At 39.4% G+C, this 19675-nt stretch overlaps 1 protein-coding gene across 9 annotated transcripts in view; it reads right to left on the bottom strand.

Annotated features, from left to right (window-relative positions):
• Positions 1-19675, bottom strand: part of GK5 (glycerol kinase 5) — a 201344-nt gene that overhangs the window by 72317 nt on the left and 109352 nt on the right. The window contains exon 12 of one of the 9 annotated variants that reach the window (XM_059688290.1): positions 12276-12568. The exons of the other annotated variants lie outside the window; for them this stretch is intronic. Coding sequence (XP_059544273.1) covers positions 12291-12568 — 278 coding nt within the window. The 3' untranslated portion in view covers positions 12276-12290. Of the gene's footprint in view, positions 1-12275; positions 12569-19675 lie in introns of those variants that run through there. 9 annotated transcript variants of the gene reach the window in all.

The raw sequence follows: 19675 nt of genomic DNA, 5'->3' as shown, positions 1-19675 counted from the left end.
ATTTAAAGAGCTTAGTAAAAATTACAAGGAACTCAGTGGAAACTACAAAACCATGAAAAAGGAAATAGAAACAATAACCAGAACTAGACAGAAATGAAGAATATATCTGAAACCAAAAACACAATGGAGGAGTTAAAAGTAGATTGGATAAAGCAGAGGATGGAATCAGTGATTTTGGAAGATAAGGTAGAAATAAATACCCAATTAGGGCAGCAAATAGAAAAAATAATTAAAAAGCAGGAAGCTAGCTTAAGGGAGATCTGGGACAATGTGAAATGTAACAACATCTACATCACAGGAATACCAGAAAGGGGAAAATGTGAGCAAGAAACAGAGAACCTGTTTCAAGAAATAATGACAGAAAACTTCCCTGCCCTGGTGAAGGAAAATGTAACACAAGTTCAGGAGGCACAAAATCCCAATCAAGATGAACCCAAAGACATCCACATCTAAACACCTCATAATTAAAATGGCAAATGTAAAGACAAAGAATCTTTTTTTTAAGCTAGTGTTTATTTAACACTTAATGCATAATAAATATTGTGCTCTTTTTATTTTTCAATTACAGTTGAAATACAACATCCTATACAATAAAAGGCTAATATGCAAATTGTCCCCTTGTGAGTTCAACCCACCGGGAGTTTGACAGCTCACTATGACATGCACTAACCACCAGTGAGTGGCATGGAATAAAGGAAGGCTCCGGCCAGCAGCTGGCAGCCAGGGGAAGGAAGGCTCCAGCCGTCAGCCAGGGGAACAAAGGCCCCGATTGGCCCTGATTGCCGGCAAGGCCTAGGGATCCTACCCATGCATGAATTTTGTGCACTGAACCTCTAGTTATTTTATATTGTTTCGGGTGTTTAGCATAGTGGTTAGACAAATATATAATTTATATAATGATCCCCCTGATAATTTTAGTCCTTGCCTGGTACAATACATAGTTACTACAGATACTGTGCTCTTCACATGCACTATTTCATTTAAGCCATCTTTATGAAACATATTCATCATTTTACTGATGAGGAAACAGGCTTAGAGAGATTAACTCACTTAAGTTTCATGCAGTGTAGTCTAGTGCTCTTCATATAAGACATATCACATTAGTTTTTCTTAGTCACAGATTTTTTTCTTTGCTTGTCAGTTTATTTTATTAGATTCCACATAATAATCTCTAGATCCATCCATGCTGTCTCACAAAGGAAGAATCTTAAAGGTAGCAAAAGAGTAGACAGAAACTTACCTACAAAGGAGTTCCCATTAGAATGTCAGAAGACTTCTCAATACAAACATGTCAGGCCAGAAGTGTTATCAAGGGCCTAAATGCAAGATTATTGTATCCAACAAGCCTATCATTTAAAATTGAAGATGAAATAAAAAGCTTTCCAGACAAAAAAGGTTAAAGGAGTATATTACCACCAAACCAGTGATATAAGAAATGTTAAAGGAACTCCTTTAAGAAGAAGAATAGGAGAGAAATGATCATAGCATAAAGAAAATTAAAATGGAAATAAATAACTATCAATAATAACCTTAAATGTAAATGGATTAAATACTTCAATCAAAATACATAGGGTGACTGAATGGATAAGAAAACATGCCCAATGGACATTTACTTTAAAAAAAGAAAAAAAAAGAAAACATGCCCAGCCCTAACCGGTTTGGCTCAATGGATAGAACATCAGCCTGCAGACTGAAGGGTCCCGGGTTCGATTCTGGTCAAGGGCATGTACCTTGGTTGCGGGCACATCCCCAATAGGGGGTGTGCAGGAGGCAGCTGATCAATGTTTCTCTCTCATCGATGTTTCTAACTCTCTATCCTTCTCCCTTCCTCTCTGTAAAAAAATCAATAAAATATATTTTAAAAAAAGAAAACATGCCCATACATAAGCTGTCTACAAGAGACCCACTTCAGAACAAAAGACACACAAAATGAAAGTGAAGGGGTGAAAAAAAATATTTCATGCAAATGGAAAGGAAACAAAAGCTGGGGTAGCTATACTCATATCTGACAAAATAGACTTCAAAACAAAAGCCATAACCAAAGACAAAGAAAGCCACCACATAATACTAACGGGAATGATTCAACAAGAAAATATAACCCTTGTAAATATATACACACCCAAAATAGGAGCACCTAAATATATTAAACAAACAAACAAACAAACCCCAAAACTCTTGATGGACTTTAAGGGAGAGGTTGACAGCAATACAGAGTAGGAAATTTTAATACCCCATTGGCATTACTGGATAGATCTTCCAGACAAAAAAATCAACAAGGAAACAGAGGCTTTAAATGACACACTATATCAGATGGACCTAACTGATATTTACAGAACATTTCACCCCAAAGCAAGAAAATATACATTCTTCTCAAGTGCACATGAAACATTCTCAAAGATAGACTACTTGTTGGGACACAAAACAAGTCTATGAAAATTCAAGAAGACAGATATCATACCAAGCATCTTCTTGGATCACAATAGCATGAAGTTAGAAATGAACTATAATAAAATAATTCAAAAACACTCAAATACATGGAGTCTAAATAGCATGTTATTAAACAATGAATGGGTTACCAATGAGATCAAGCAAGAAGTTAAAACCTTCCTTGAAACAAATGAAAATGAATACACAACCACCCCAAACCTATGGGACACAGCAAAAGCAGTCCTATGATGGAAGTTCACAGCATTACTCACCTATCTCAATAATCAAGAAAAAGCATTAATAAACAATCTAACCCTACAACTAAACGAATTGGAAAGAGAACAGCAAGAAAAGCCCAGAGGCTACAACTAAACAAATTGGAAAGAGAACAGCAAGAAAAGCCCAGAGGCCATAGAAGAAGAAAGTAATAAAGAGTAGAGTGGAAATAAATGACATAGATGCAAAAAAAAAAAAAAAAAGATCAATGAATCCAAGAGCTGGTTCTTTGAAAAGATAAACAAGACTGATGAACCCCTAGCCAGACTCATCAAGAAACAAAGACAGAGGACACAAATAAAGAAAAGCAGAAATGAAAGAGGTGATATAATAGTAACAATGGACACCACACAGAAATACCAAAGATTGTAAGCAAATACAATGAACAACTATATGCCAACAAACTGGACAACCTGGGTGAAATGGACAAATTCCTAGAAACATACAAACTTCCAAAATTAAATCAGGAAGAATCAGAAAAGCTGAATAGGCGAATAACAACTGATGAAATTAAAATAGTAATTTAAAAATTCCAGGCAAACAAAAGTCCTGGACCAGATGAATTTATAGGAGAATTATACTAAACATTCAAAGAAACATGTCAGGCCAGAAGTATTAGCACCTATGCTCCTCAAACTATTCCAATGGAATACTATGCAGCTATTTTTCTCTCACTTTTAAAACATTTTTATTAAGTTATTCCATATGTGTCCTTATCCCCACATTACCCCCATCCCCCCCACTCATGTCCTCACCCCCCTTGTTGTCTGTGTCCATTGGTTAGCCCTATATGCTTGCATATAAGTCCTTTGGTTGATCTCTCCCCCTTACCCCTATCCTCCACTACATTCCATCTGAGGTTTGAAGGACTGATCAACGCTTCTCTGTCTCTGGATCTGTTTTTGTTCACCAGTTTATGTTGTTCATTATATTCCATAAATGAGTGAGATCATGTGGTATTTATCTTTCTCTGACTAGCTTATTTCACTTAGCATAATGCTCTCAAGTTCCATCCATGCTGTTGCAAATGGTAAGAACTCCTTTTTTACCACAGTGTAGTATTCCATTGTGTAGATGTACCACAGTATTTTAATCCATTCATCTACTGATGGGCACTTAGGCTGTCCAAATCTTAGCTATGGTGAATTGTGCTGCTATGAAAATAGGGGTGCACAAAACCTTTCTAATTGGTGTTTCTAGTTTCTTGAGATATATTCCTAGAAGTGGGATCACTGGGTCAAATGGGAGTTCCATTTTTAGTTTTTTGAGGAAACTCCATACTTTTCTCCACAGTGGCTACATTAATCTGCTTTCCCACCAGCAGTGCAAAAGGGTTCCTTTTTCTCCACATCCTTGCCAACACTTGTCGTTTGTTGATTTGTTGATGACAGCCATTCTGACAGGTGTGAGATGGTACCTCATTGTTGTTTTGACTTGCATCTCTCGGATGATTAGTGACTTTGAGCATGTTTTCATATGTCTTTTGGCCTTCTGTCATCTTTCGAAAAGTATCTATTTAGGTCCGTTGCCCATTTTTTTATTGGGTTGTTTATCTTCCTTTTGTTAAGTTGTATGAGTTCCCTGTAAATGTTGGAAATTAAACGTTTATCGGTGATAACATTGGCACATATGTTCTCCTATGCAGTGGGCTTTCTTGTTGTTTTGTTGAGGGTTTCCTTTGCTGTGCAAAAGCTTTTTATTTTGATGTAGTCCCATTTGTTTATTTTATCTTTAGTTTCCATTGCCCTAGGAGCAGTATCAGTGAAGAAATTGCTTCGGCATATGTCTGAGATTTTGCTGCCTGTGGATTCCTCTGGTATTTTTATGGTTTCCGGTCTTATGTTTAAGTTCTTTATCCATTTTGAGTTTATTTTTGTGTATGGTGTAAGTCGGTGGTCTAGTTTCATTTTTTTGCATGTATCTGTTCAATTTTCTCACAACCATTTATTGAAGAGGCTGTCTTGACTTCATTGTATGTTCATGCCTCCTTTGTCAAATATTAATTGAGCATAGTGGTTTGGATCAATTTCTGGGTTTTCTATTCTATTCCATTGAACTATATGTCTGTTCTTGTGCCAGTACCAGGCTATTTTGGGAACAGTGGCTTTGTAATACAGCTTGATATCTGGTATTGAGATTACACCTTCTTTGTTCTTCTTTCTCAGGATCGCTGCAGCTCTTCAGGGTCTTTTTTAATTCCAGATGAATTTTTGAGAGTTTGTTCTAGGTCTGGGGAGTGTGTTAAATTTATAGATTGCTTTGGGTAATATAGACATTTTAATGATGTTGATTCTACCAATCCATGAACATGGTATGTTCTTCCATCTGTTCATGTCTTCCTCTATCTCTTTTTTCAACGTCTTGTAGTTTTCTGAGTAGAGGTCTAATTTTTTAGTGTGATGATAAATGGGATTGCTTTTGTAGTGTCTCTTTCTGTAAGTTCACTATTGTTCTATAGAAATGCCATAGATTTCTTGGCATTAATTTTGTACCGTGCTACATTGCCAAATTCATTAATTAAGTCTAAAAGTTTTTTGATGGAGTCTTTAGGGTTTTTAATGTACAATATCATGTCATCTGTGAATAAGGACAGTTTTACTTCTTTTCCAATTTGGATGCCTTTTCATTCTTCTTCTGATCTAATCGCAATGACTAATACTTCCAGTACTATGTCGAACAGGAGTGCTGAGAGTCGGCATCCCTATCTTGTTCCTGTTCTTAAGGGAAATGGTTTGAGTTTTTGCCCATTGAGTATGATGTTGGCTATGAATTTGTCATATATGGCTTTTATTATGTTGAGTTATGATCCTTCTATTCCCACCTTGCTGAGAGTTTTTATCATCAATGGGTGTTGGATTTTTGTTAAATGCTTTTTCTGCATCAATTGATATGACTATGTGTTTTTTTCTTTCAATTTGTTTATGTGATGTATCACGTTTATTCATTTGCGGGTATTGTGCCATCCTTGCATCCCTGGGATAAATCCTACTTAGTCATGGTGTATGATCTTTCTGATGTACTACTGGATCTGATTTGCTAGGATTTTGTTGAGGATTTTGGTATCTATGTTCATGAGGGATATTGGCCTGTAATTCTCTTTCATTGTGTTGTCTTTATCTGGCTTTGGTATTAGGGTGATGCTGGCTTTGTAGAATGTGCTTGGAAGTGTTTCTTCCTCTTGAACTTTTTGGAATAGTCTGAGGAGGATAGGTTTTAGTTCTTCCTTGAATGTTTGGTAAAACTCCCCTGTGAAGCCATCTGGCCCTGGGCTTTTGTTTGCTGGAAGCTTTGTGATGACTACTTAAATTTCTTCCATAGTTTTGGCCTATTGAGACTTTTAGAATCTTCCTGGTTGAGTTTTGGAAGGTTGTATTTTTCTAGGAATATGTCCATTTCTTCCATGTTGTCTAGTTTGTTAGAATAGAGTTGTCCATAGTATTTCTTTAACAATCTTTTGTATTTCTGTGGGGTCTATTGTTATTTTGCCTCTTTCATTTCTGATTTTGTTTATTTATGTCATCTCTCTTTGCTTCTTGGTGAGCCTGGCTAGAAGTTCATCAATCTTGTTTATCCTTCCAAAGAACCAGCTCTTGGTTTCATTGATCTTTTGTATTGTTTTTTTTGGTATTTATGTCATTCATTTCTGCTCTGATCTTTTTTATCTCCTTCCTTCTGCGCACTCTGGCCTTTCTTGTTGTTTTCTTTCTAATTCTTTGAGTTTTAGAGTTAGAGGATTTATTACCATTTTTTCTTGTTTTATTTTTTATTTTAATTTATTTATTTTTTTGAGGTAGGCCTGTAGAGCTATAAACTTCCCTCTCAAGACTGCTTTCATTGTGTCCCATAGATTTTGGATTGTTTTGTTTTTATTGTCATTAGTTTCCCAAATGTTTTTAATTTCTTCTTTGATCTCTTTGGTAACTAAATCATTGTTTAATAGCATGCTTTTCAGCTTCCAAGTTTTTAAATTTTTTGGTTTGTTTTTATTGTAGTTTATTTCTAATATTATGCCATTGTGGTCTGAGAAAATGCTTGATGTGATATCAATCTTCTTGAATTTGGGAACACTTTGCTTGTGACCCAATATGTGGTCTATTTTTTGTAAATGTCCCATGTGCACTTGAGAAGAATGTATATTCAGTGGCTTTGGGGTGAAAGGTTCTCAAGATGTCAATTAAGTCCATTTGATCTAGTGAGTCATTTAGGATTGCTGTTTCTTTGCTGATTTTTTGTTCAGAGGATTTATCCAGTGATGTCAGTGGTGTATTAAAGTTCCCTACTGTGATTGTATTGTTGTTGATCTCTCCCTTGATATCTTCCAGGTGTTTTTTTTAATGTATTTGGATGCTCCTGCATTGGGTGCATATATGTTTATCAGGGTTATATCCTCTTGTTGTATTGATCCCTTTAGTATTATGAAGTGGCCTTCCTTGTCTCTTATTATTGCCTTCACTTTGAGGTCTATTTTGCCAGATATAAGTATTGCTACTCCAGCTTTCTTTTCATTTCCATTTGCCTGAAAGATATTTTTCCATCCCTTCACTTTCAGTCTGTGTGAGTCCTTTATTCTGAGGTGGGTTTCTTGTAGACCACATATATATATGGGTCTTTTTTTTTTTTTATCCATTCAGCCACTCGATGTCTTTTGATTGGCGCACTTAGTCTGTTTATGTTCAAAGTTATTATTGAAAGGTACTTGTTTGTAGCCATTTTTATTCTTTGTCCCTGTTTTGTTTCTTTGCTTTTTATTTCTTCTTTTTACACCAGTCCCTTTAGCATCTCTTGCTTTGCTGGCTTGGTGGTGATAAACTCCCTTAGCCTTTTTTTGTCTGTGAATCTTCTTATTTCCCCTTCAATTTTGAATGATAGCCTTGCTGGATAGAGTATTCTTGGATTCAGTCCCTTGCTTTGCATCACTTTGTAAATTTCCTTCCATTCTTTTCTGGCCTGATGTGTTTCTGTTGAGAAATCATTTGATAATCTAATGGGAGATTCCTTGAATGTAACTTTCTGTCTCTCTCTTGCAGCCTTTAAGATTCTCTCTTTGTCCTGAACATTTGCCATGGTAATTATGATGTGTCTTGCTGTGCGTCTTTTTGGGTTCAGCTTGTTTGGGGTTCTCTGTGCTTGTGTGACTTTTTTCTTCCCCACCTCAAGGAAGTTTTCTGACATTATTTCTTCAAATAGGTTTTCTAACCCTTGTTGCTCTTCCTGTTGTTCTGGCACCCCTATTATTCGTATGTTGCTTCATTTCATGTTGTCCCATAGCTCCCTTAGGCTCTCCTCCTGTCTTTTAATTTTTTCTCCAATTTCAGTTCAGTTATGGTGTGTTTTGCTTCCCTGTCTTCTAATTCGCTAATTTGGTCCTCTGCTTCTCCTAGTCTACTATTGAAACTTTCCATGGTGTTTTTTATTGCAGCTATATCACTCTTCATTTCTTCTTAGTTCTTACATAATTTATTGATTTTTTCATCCATTTCTTCTTGATTCTTACATAAGTTGTTGTTTTTTTTCCTTCATGAGGTTTTTGAACTCTATTCTAGGATCCTTAGTTTGAATTCCTTTTCTGACATATTGCATGCCTCTGTCTCACTTAGCTGCTTTTCTGGTGATTCCTCATTTTCTTTCCTTTGGAGTTTCTTTGTCTACCCATTTTGGGTCTCACCGACTGATCTAGATGCCAAGTTGTGCAGGGGCAGCTCCTTGGGTTGCAGTGGCTCCTCGGGCTTCGATTACTCCTTGGGTGGTTGCGGAAGTGGCTCCTCCTCAGTTGGCAGTGGCTCCTCTGTGGGTGTTGTTCACAGCAGTGGTGTTACCTCTGGCTCGTAGGGGAGGTTGCTCGCATGGTTGCTGCTCCTCGACAGGGGAGTGGGCACTCACACAGCTGCTGCTCCTTAGACTGGGGCAGGCCACATGAGGCTTCTGTTCTTAGGCCTGGGGCAGTCTGCTCACAGGGCTGCTGCTCCTTGGACAGGAGTGGGCTGCTCATGTGTCTGCTGCTCGTGTGGTTACTATGCAGCTATTTTAAAAAAAGGATCTTTTACCCTTTGGGACAGCACGGACCTGGAGAATATTATGCTAAGTGAAATAAGCCAAACTGAGAAGGACAAATATCACATGATCTCACTTATTTGTGGAATCTAATGAATAAAATGAATTGACCAAGAAAATAAGACCTGAAGCATGGAGGCATGGAACAGACTGACATATCTCGATGTGGGGGTAGAGGGACAAGAGTTAGAGTTAGGTAAAAGATCCCTCTTTTTAATAGCTGCATAGTATTCCATTGGAATAGTTTGAGGAGGATAGGTGCTAACACTTCTGGCCTGACATTTTTCTTTGAATGTTTATTATAATTCACCTACTAAAGGTAACAAGGGGAGATAAACCAAAGAACTTCTATACTTATAGGCATAGCCCATGGACACGAGCTATAGGGTGGTGAAGACCTGGGGTGTGACAGCAGGTAGGGGTTGGGCGGGGGGGGGAGGGGAATGGGAGACATCTGTAATAATGTCAACAATAAAAATATATTTATTATAAAACAAAACAAAATGCTGACAATGAAAAAAAAATACTAAATGAGCATACATGGACAAAGTCTTCCAATGACTATTTAGTAATTGTAGTAAACCTAATCATTTACTATAAAATTTTCTTTCCAATCTTGGCAATGCTTTTAGACAAGTTCCCATGAAAGATAGCATTTACTTTGCTACCTCACTCTCTGTAAAGCCTAGGACCTTCACTGACACCAACACTTTTCTATGATCTAATTAATGCCAAAATAAAGACGTTCTAACCCTTACAAAAAAGAGAGATTTAATTTATCAATTTTACCTTTTGTTATTTCTCAATTTTATAACTTGTATAGCCTTATATTTTTGGTTGAAAGTTTAGTATGGTTTTTTTTTCTTATTAGTAAGCATTCATTACTTTCCTGTAAGTACTATTTTTATAGAATTATAGTCATTTTCTTTTTCTTTTTTTTTTTGGACAGTATTAATTTATGTTTTAAACATTTTCCTTGATCCTGTGCTACTGAAGAAGAGACATTTCAAGTTTCTGTGTGGCTAAGTAACATATAAATAATGTTTTTAACCAATCATTTCTAACCACACGATCATATAACAGGCTCAAATGTTCCACTCTTGCTTTTCTAAGTTTGGCTGAAAAAAAGATGTGTGTGTGTGTGTTTAGAACGGGCTTTATATGAACTTTAAATGAACAGAAAGTACATTCTGTTGTCTACATATTTTTGTTGACAGTATTACCAATATCCCCCATTTTCCCTTCTTTGACCCCCTCTAGCCAGCCCCTTCCCCACCCCAGACCTCTGATCATACACACATCCACATCCCTGGAGAGACTGAAGATGTGTTAAAGACTTTGAAATGGGAGTTTTCTCAATTATCTGGGTGGGCCAAATCTAATCACACAAGTCCTTAAAAAACACACACATACAACCTTTCCTGGCTGTAATGAATAAGAGGAAGATGTGATAACAAAGAATGGTCAATAAAAGCAACTTTGCTGGCTTTAAAGACTGAGGTAGGGGGCCATGAGCCAAACTAGGCAGCAGCTGCTTCTAGACACCAGAAAAGACAAGTAAATGGCTTCTACTCTAAACTCTCTAGAAAGGAATGCAGCCCTGCTCACACCTTGATTGGTTAGACTTCTCATCTCCACAACTATCTATATATATTAAGCCTAAGCGACTGTTAAAACCAACCAACCAAAATGACTGGTCGCCCAGTTGCTATGATGCACGCTGTCCACCAGGGGGTAGACGCTCAATGCAGGAGCTGCCCCTTAGTGGTCAGTGCACTCACACGGCCCTTCCCCTCAGCTTCCCAACCTCCTGCAGCCTCTCCCCCCGCCACTGGCCAACCTCCCCTGGTCCTTCCCCCGGGGCCCCGATCTGGGAGCTGGCCAACCTCTCAGGGTACCTCCACCCAGCCGGCTGGTCAGCCCCCTGATAGGCCTTGATCAATGGCCAGGCCAAGGGACCCCATCTGTACACGAATTCATGCACCAGGCCTCTAGTAAGACAATAAGGAAACTAAAACACTCACCTTCTGATGCGCTGAAACCCTCTAAAAACAGGTGTCTTTTTCTCTTCCCTCACAATAGGTATACCTGTGCCTGAGACATGTAAGAGACCTACTGATGTTATTTTAATCTTGTTTCTTCCATTACATCTGCCTCCGTAGGAGCCTCCAGTGGTGCTTAGTTGAACTTGCTCTCCCTCCTCCAAGGTGCATATGCTCTTAAATAGATGTGTTCTCTTTCAGGTCAGCCTCATGGGGTTGGCAGGCGGTAAGAGGTAAGGGAGTGAACACCCTTGGCTCATGCGTTTTTCCAAGTATGAGAAAGATTAGCCTCTCCCCTCAGCCTGGAAAGGAGCTGTTTAGACCAAACAGTAGTGCTGTCCACTGTCAGCAGTCTCTCCCAGGGAGGGGCTGGGCCAGCTCCTTCTGCACATGCTGAGTGGATTTTTCTCTTGGCTCAGGAGGCTCCTATATAGAGAACATTAGAAGGTTCTTACCAGGCGCTGGTACTTTTACCAAAACTCAGATCTGCACAGTCTACTTGAAAACTCAAAACTCCATTCTTGTTTGGACTCCATTCTAGCTTTGACAGTGAGCCTTACTCATCTTACTGTTTGTCATCCCAGCAGGAAGCAAGAGGGAGATAGGACCAGGAACAAAGGCCCTATTCACTAGCAGTAACATATAACCATTCACCACTACCTAGAATTAATTCATATTTCAGAGAATATTTATCTCATCTCCCCTAATGGAGACTGTATCTCTCTTGGGAAGACACCCATAGAGAAAAAAAAACACACAACAGTTTTCTTTGGGTAAATAAGAGTCCTGGGTAATTTTAAATGTGTACTGGGGATTGCCTGGAGAAGGCAGATGTGACATGCATCAATTAAAAGTGGCATTGCTAGGGAAAAGATGCCCCTTGGCTCATGTTACTGGAGGACATTAGTGATGGGAACTTCCTCAGTTATAGAGAAGAAATAGGGCATTCCTTCATTGCCTTGCCTACGTCATGCTAGGGCCTTCTTCACTGGTCCTCTTTGCTTGGACTGCTCTTTGAGCAATGGCCTTTCCCACCTTCCCCACTCTTACTCTTCCTTCTAGGCTCAGCTCAAACAACACTTCTTTAAAGAAACTTTCTGATACTCCATCTCTAGGGTTTGTGACTCTGGAAACAGAGCTGAAGGAAAGCCACCAGGATCAGTGTGCCAAGTCAATCTCCCATACCGCAGACGCCATCTTTCTTGGGTGAAGCGCTCCCTTCCCTGAGGCATCAGCCTGGGGCAAGGCAACAGCCCCACCCTCTGTACTGTCTCTTGCCCTATCCCAAGGAGCTTACACCCAGCTGAGGAGTAACCAGAGGCTCTTTCAGAGACTGAGTCTAACAGGTAGCCAGCAGGCAGGGGCAGATCCTAGGGTGCAGTAGGACTTTTGCTGACCTGCATCTGGGCCTGATGCTAATAAAGTCTGGCTCAGTTGTACATCTTGATCCTTCCAGTGCCCCCAGGCCCAGCAGAGGTAGCCACAAACTGTGGATCACTTGTAGCTCGAAACAGGTTGCTGAGCATCAATCACAGGCAGTGTCTCACATTGGTCTACACAAGAGTCCATCCCAGGAGGCCCAGAGTCAATACACCCAGTGACAAGCTTCAGACAACAAAAGAGCAGGATCCAATAAGCTTCACAGTCGCATATCCAAAGGGAAATCTCAGCAGGCACCAAACCCTGCTGAGGCAAATTCTGCTTCATGTGGTCAGCATCTGTACAGCAGCTTACTCGACTTGGTGTGGGGTGAGTCTCACAGTCGGTCAGCCCTATGCATGAATGGGCCAATAGCAATCAAAACTCAATTACAACAGGAGCGCCCAGATAACCCTCACAAGGAACATTCCTGGAGCACCCAGATCAAGTGACCAAGGAGACTGAACCACTGGGTCCCATAGGACACCCACTACATAAGATCACCCCACAAAGAGAGGGAGTCACAGAAGATCTACCTAATACATAAAAACAAACACAAAAAGGCAGCCAAAATGGGGAGATAAAGAAAAGGCCACAAAAGTAAGTTGGGAGAAATCTCCAGAAAAAGAGCTAAATGAAATGGAGGCAAGAAATTGATCAAATATAGAGTTCAAAGTAATGCTTATAAGGATGCTCAATAGTATGAAAAAAGGACATAGAAATCATAAAAAGAAACTAGACAGAAATGAAAAATATAATATCTGAAGTGAAGAATACACTGGAAGGAATACAGAAAGATGGATAAAGCGGAGGACTGAATCAGTGATTTGGAGACAAGGTAGAAAAAACACCCAATCAGAGCAGCAAAAAGAAAAAAGACTTTAAAAAATATATGGAGGGTTTAAGGGAACTTTGGGAAAACAGGAAGTGTAACAATATCTGCATCATAGGGGTACCAGAAAGAGAAGAGAGAGAGCAAGAGATCAAACGAGAACCTATTTGAAGAAATAATGATTAAAAACTTCTCTAACCTGGTGAAGAAAAATGATACACAAGTCCAGGAGTGCAGAGTCCTAAGTAAGTTGAACCCAAAGAGGCCCAAACCTAGACACATCATAATTAAAATGGCAAAGAGTGAACCTTAAAAGCCACAGAGAAAGACAGTTACCTACAAGAGTGCTCCCATAAGACTGTCAGCTTATTTCTCATCAGAAACATTTCAGGCCAGAAGGGATTGGCATAAAATAGTCAGTGATGACCAAGACTACTTTACCCAGCAAAGCTATCCTTTAACATTTAAGGAGAAATAAAGAGCTTCCCACTCAAGAAAAAACTAAAGGAGTTTGTTACCATCAAAACAATATACAAAAAATGTTTAAAAGCCTGCTTTAATGATAATAATAAGAACAACAACAACAAAAAGAGGAACATAGTCAAAGAATTATGTGGCAATAAATATGTACCTATCACAAATCACTTTAAATGCAAATGGCTTAAATGCTCCAATCAAAAGACATAGGATAGCCAAATGAATGAGAAAACAAGACCCGTATACATATTGTCTACAAGAGACTCATCTCAGAACAAAAGGTACACACAGACTAAAAGTAAAGGCATGGAAAATGACATTTCATGCAAATTGAAAGAAAAACAAAAGCTGGGGTAGAAATACTTATACCTGACAAAATGGATATTAAAACCAAGCCTATAGTAAGAGACAAAGAAGGGCACTTTGCCGGGAGCCGGTCCATCCTTGCTGTTTCAAGGGACCTGGCATATATGGCATACGGTTCTTAATATGTTTGCTCACCTTCTTGGCGCTGTGTTTTAACCAAGGTCACCTCTCCGAGAAAGGTTGAATCCCCAGGTAGGGATTTTCCCCTGAAGTTAGGGAGGGAATAAAACCCCTCAACTAAGTGCCAGGCGGGTAATTAATCCCTTTAACTACGAACAATCATGCTTAAACTACATAATCTTTACTCCCTGGAATGGAGATAAGAAACGCCCTAACCTTTGTAATAGAGATTGATAGGATTGAATCAACTGGTATAAATACAGTTGTAACAAGACAGAAAGACTCAGAACTCAGAACACAGAAATCATGAGACAGAATTCAGAACTCAGAACTTAGAACAGAATCAAGAAGACAGAACCTACACGGAGCCTGGAGACAAAAGAACTTCGCTGGAGAGAGCATGCCGGAGGATCCTGGAGAGGGACTGGCCTCAGAGCCTAGAGACAGAGCCTAGCGGGAGAACATGGCAAGGGATCCTGGACTGAACCTGACTACAGAGATTGGCAGGAGAACCTGACTGGAACCTGGACACTGAACCTGACTGGAGAGCCTGGACAGAACCTGGCTGGAGAACCTAGCGAGGGAACATGGCTACAGAACCTCGCTGGAGATCCGGGCTAGAGATCCTGGCTAGGCTGCTGATCAACTGAACACTATCTCCGTGTCATTCCTTCTTCGCCGACTCCGTCCACACCTTTGGGGACCCCTGGACCCGCTGGGGTTGGACCCCGGCATCTGGCGCCCGAACAGGGACCCCTAGGTAAGCGCCCCACACTCGGGACGGATCGGACTCCACCGTAGGAAGAGGGTGGATAGTCTTCGCCGACTCCGTCCACACCTTTGGGAACCCCTGGAACAGGATTCCCTTAGGTAAGCCGCCCCATTGAGAACCTCCACACTCGGGACGGATCAGACTCCACCGTAGGAAGAAGGTGGATAGTCTTCGCCGACTCCGTCCACACCTTTGGGAACCCCTGGAACAGGATTCCCCTAGGTAAGCCCCCCTCCCCCATTGAGAACCCCCACACTCGGGACGGATCAGACTCCACCGTAGGAAGAGGGTGGATAGTCTTCGCCGAATCCGTCCACACCTTTGGGAACCCCTGGAACAGGATTCCCTTAGGTAAGCCCCCCCCATTGAGAACCCCACACTCGGGACGGATAGGACTCCACCAGGGTGCTACAGACCCCCCTATAGAGGATAAGTAGGGTAAGAAGGTGGATAGTACAGAACTTAGATTGAGAAGATGTGCCATACTGAGTCCAAAGAAAGAAGACTCTGTATTGATCCTTAGATTGAGAAGACGTGCCATACTGAGTCCAAAGAAAGAAGACTCTGTATTGATCTTTAGATTAAGAAGATGTGCCATACTGAGTCTAAAGAAAAAAGACTCCGTATTGATCTTTTAACATATATGCTTGTTAGCAGAGGAATTAAGGTTACTCCCAGTCAGACAGAACATTTTATACAAGAAATACGTCCATGCTTTTCTGAGGAAGGAAAGGTGCCGGAAAGGTAAATGTAGAGGCATGGGAGAAGGTAGGCCCAAGGAGCCTTATCCTTAACCCCACTGCAGCCTTTCCACCCCGGGAAAGTGCAGGATTGGCAAGCTCTCCCTGGGGTGATAGATCAGGACTCAGGTAATAGGAGAAAGCACCAATCCTACTCTTAAAATGGATACAAGAGAGCGTTTGAGGTTTTTCTTTTTAATGCCTGCTTTTAAAAAATAAAAAAGGGGGAATTTGCCGGGAGCCGGTCCATGCTTGCTGTTTCAAGGGACCTGGCATATATGGCATACTGTTCTTAATATGTTTGCTCACCTTCTTGGCACTATGTGTTTTAACCAAGGTCTCTGAGAAAGGTTGTTTTCCCCAGGTAGGGATTTTCCCCTGAAGTTAGGGAGGGAATAAAACCCCTCAACTAAGTGCCAGGCGGGTAATTAATCCCTTTAACTACGAGCAATCATGCTTAAACTACATAATCTTTTCTCCCTGGAATGGAGATAAGAAACGCCCTAACCTTTGTAATAGAGATTGATAGGATTGAATCAACTGGTATAAATACAGTTGTAACAAGACAGAAACACTCAGAACTCAGAACACAGAACTCATGAGACAGAATTCAGAAGACGGAGCCTGGAGACAGAAGAACTTCGCTGGAGAGAACATGGCAATAGACCCTGGACTGAACCTGACTATAGAACATGGCAAGAGAACCTGACTAGAACCTGGTGACTGAACCTGACTGGAGAACCTGGACCGAACCTGGCTGGAGAACCTAAGCAGAACCTCTCTGGAGATCGAGACCAGAACTTGGCTGGAGATCCTGGCTAGGCTGCTGATCAACTGAACGCTGTCTCCGTGTCATTCCTTCTTCGCCGACTCCGTCCACACCTTTGGGGAACCCCGGGACCCGCTGGGGTTGGACCCCAGCAGCACTTGATAAAGGGAACAATTGAACAAGAGGATATAACCCTTGTAAACATTTATACGTGCAAAATAGAAGCACTTAAATATGTAAAGCAAATCTTGATGGACATAAAGGGAGAGATAGACAGTAATACAGTCATAGTAGGGGATTTTAACACTCCTTTGAAATCAATGGATAGATTGTCCAGACAGAAAACCAATAAGGAAATAGTGGCCTTAAATAACACATTAGTTTAGAAGGATTTAATTGATATTTTCAGAGAATTCCACACCAAAGCTGCAGAATATAGATTATTTTCAAGTGCACATTGACTATTTTCTAGAATAGACCATATGTTAGGACCTGAAACAAGTCTATATAAATTTAAGAAGATTGAAATCATATCAAGAATCTTCTCTAATCAAAAAATCTATGAAACTAGAAATCAATTACAAGAAAAAAATAACACACCAAGACATGGAGGCTAAATAACATTTTACTAAACAATGAATTGGTTAACAATGAGATCAAGAAGAAATAAAAAGATACCTTGAAACAAATGAAAATGAGAACACAAGAACTCAAAATCTATAGGACACAGCAAAAGCAGTCTTAAGAGAAATTCATAGCATTACAAGCCTACCTCAAGAAACAAGAAAAATCTCAAACAAACAATCTAACTTTATACTTAAAGGAACTAGAAAAACAACAACAAACAAAGTCCCAAGTGAGCAAAAGGAAGGAAATAATGAAGATCAGAGCAGAAATAAATGAGAGTCTAAAACAAAAATACAAAAGTTAAATAAAACCAAGAGTTGGTTCCTTGAAAAGATATATAAGATTGACAAATATTTAACCAGACTCAAGAAAAAACAATATTATATACAAATAAATGAAATGAAAGAGAAGAAGTAACAAATTGGACAATCTGGACAAAATGGATAAAATCCTAGAAACATACAATACTACAAAACTGAATCAGGAAGAATCAGAGAATCTGAATAGACAGATTACAACTAGTGAAAGTGAAGCAGTAATCAAAAAACTCCCAATAAACAAAAGCCCTGGACTGAATGGCTTCACAGGTGAATTTTACCAAACATTCAAGGAAGAACTAATACTATACTTCTCCAACTATTCCAAAAATTTCAAGAGGGAAGACTCTCAAGCTCATTTTACAAGGCCAGCATTATGTTAATTCTAAAACCAGATAAAGACACTACAAAGAAAGGAAATTATAGGCCAATATCCTAATAAACATAGATGCTAAAGTCCTAAAAAAAATATTAGCAAAAAGATTCTGCAATACATTAAAAAGATTATATACCATGACCAAGTGGGATTAATTCTGGGTATGCAAGGTTTGTACAATATCTGCAGGTCAATAAATGTGATACATCACATGAACAAATGAAGGATAAAAAACATAAGATCATACCAATAGATGCAGAAGAAACATTTGATAAAATTCAGCACCCACTTATAAAAACTCTCAGCAAAGTGGTAATCGAGGGAACATACCTTAAAGTAATAAAGGCCATATATGACAAACCCACAATCAACATCATATTCAATGAGCAAAATCTACAAGTATTTCCCTTAAGATCAGCAATAAAACAGGAATGTCCATTTCACCACTCTTATTCAACATAGTACTGGAAGTTCTAGGCACAGCAATCAGACAATTAGAAGAAATAAAAGTCATTCAAATTGGAAAGAAAGAAGTAAAACTGTCATTATTTGCAGATGACATTATATTTATATAGAGAACACTAAAGATTCCACCAAAACACTACCATAACTGATAAATGCATTCAGTAAAGTAGCAGGATACAAAATAAACATTCAGATTATCTATTTCATTTCTGTACACCAATAATAAACTACCATAAAAGTAAACTAGGAAAACAATCCCATTTACAATTGTATAAAGAACAACAACAACAAGTTGTGGAATAAATTTAACTAAAATTATATTAAAAACATTCTCAGAAAATTATAAGACACTAAATAAAGAAATTAAAAAGATAAAACAAGCAGAAGCATATACCATGTTCATGGACAGGAAGAATTAACATCATTAAAATGTCCATACTTCCCAAAGCAAACTATAGATTCAATGCAATTCCTATTAAAATACCAATGGCATATTTTACAGAATTAGAACAAATATTCCAAAAACTTATATGGAACCACAAAAGACCCAGAATAGACATAGCAATATTGAGAAAGAAGAACAAAGTTGGAGGACTCCCTCTACCGGATATCAAACTATACTACACTAGAGGCCCGGTGCATGAAAATTCATGCACTGGAGGGGGGGGGGTCCCTCAGCCCGACCTGTCCTCAGAGGTGGGAGGTGACCTGGCGATCAGAGGAAGGCGACACCCCCATCACACCTCTGCTGCTGTCACTGCCAGCAGCACAAGCCTCAGCCAAACCTGGTTACCTAAGCCTCAGGCCTACCCAAGGCGGCTGGGCAGCTGACGTCCGAGGCTTGCCTGTGCCTCGGGCCGGCCCTAGGCAGCTGGGGGACTGAGGGCGGGTCTGGCTGCACCACGTGCCTGCCACCCCCCCACCCCAGCGGGGCTGAAAGGACTGGGTGACTCCGGTGGGGATGAGGGGACTAGGCACCGCCGTCTTTATGATGGCCAATTTGCATATTCCTTCTTTATTAGAATAGAAGGCTATAGTAATCAAAACAGCATGGTACTGACATAATAACAGACATACAGATCAATGGAACAGAATAGAGAGCTGAGAAATTGACCCATGACTTTATAATCAATTAATATTTTACAAAGAAGGCAAAAACATACAATGGGCTAAAGACAGTCACTTCAATAAATGGTTTTTGGGAAACTTGGAGAGGCAGAAAAATGAAATGAAACCAACAACTTACACCATACACAAGAATAATTCAAAAATAGATAAAGGACTTAAATGTAAGTTACGAAACCACAAAAATCCTAAAAGAATACATAGGCAGTAAAATCCTGAACATTTCCTATAGCAATATTTTTTTCTGATATATCTCCTCAGGCAAGAGAAACAAAAGAAGAAAATAAACAACTGGGATTACATTAAACTAAGTTTTTGCACAGCAAAGGAAACCATCAACAAAATGAAATAACAACCTACTGGATAGGAGAATTTATTCAACAATACATCTGTTAACGGGTTGATATCCAAAATTTATAAAGAGCTTACAAAACTCAACACCAAAAAATACAAACAATCCAATTAAAAAAAATG

This window comes from Myotis daubentonii, chromosome 3 (genome assembly GCF_963259705.1).
Source record: "Myotis daubentonii chromosome 3, mMyoDau2.1, whole genome shotgun sequence".
In the NCBI taxonomy this organism is placed as follows: Eukaryota; Metazoa; Chordata; class Mammalia; order Chiroptera; family Vespertilionidae; genus Myotis; species Myotis daubentonii.
The sequence above is the reverse complement of the archived record's forward strand: the minus strand, read 5'-3'. Positions and strand labels throughout refer to the sequence as shown.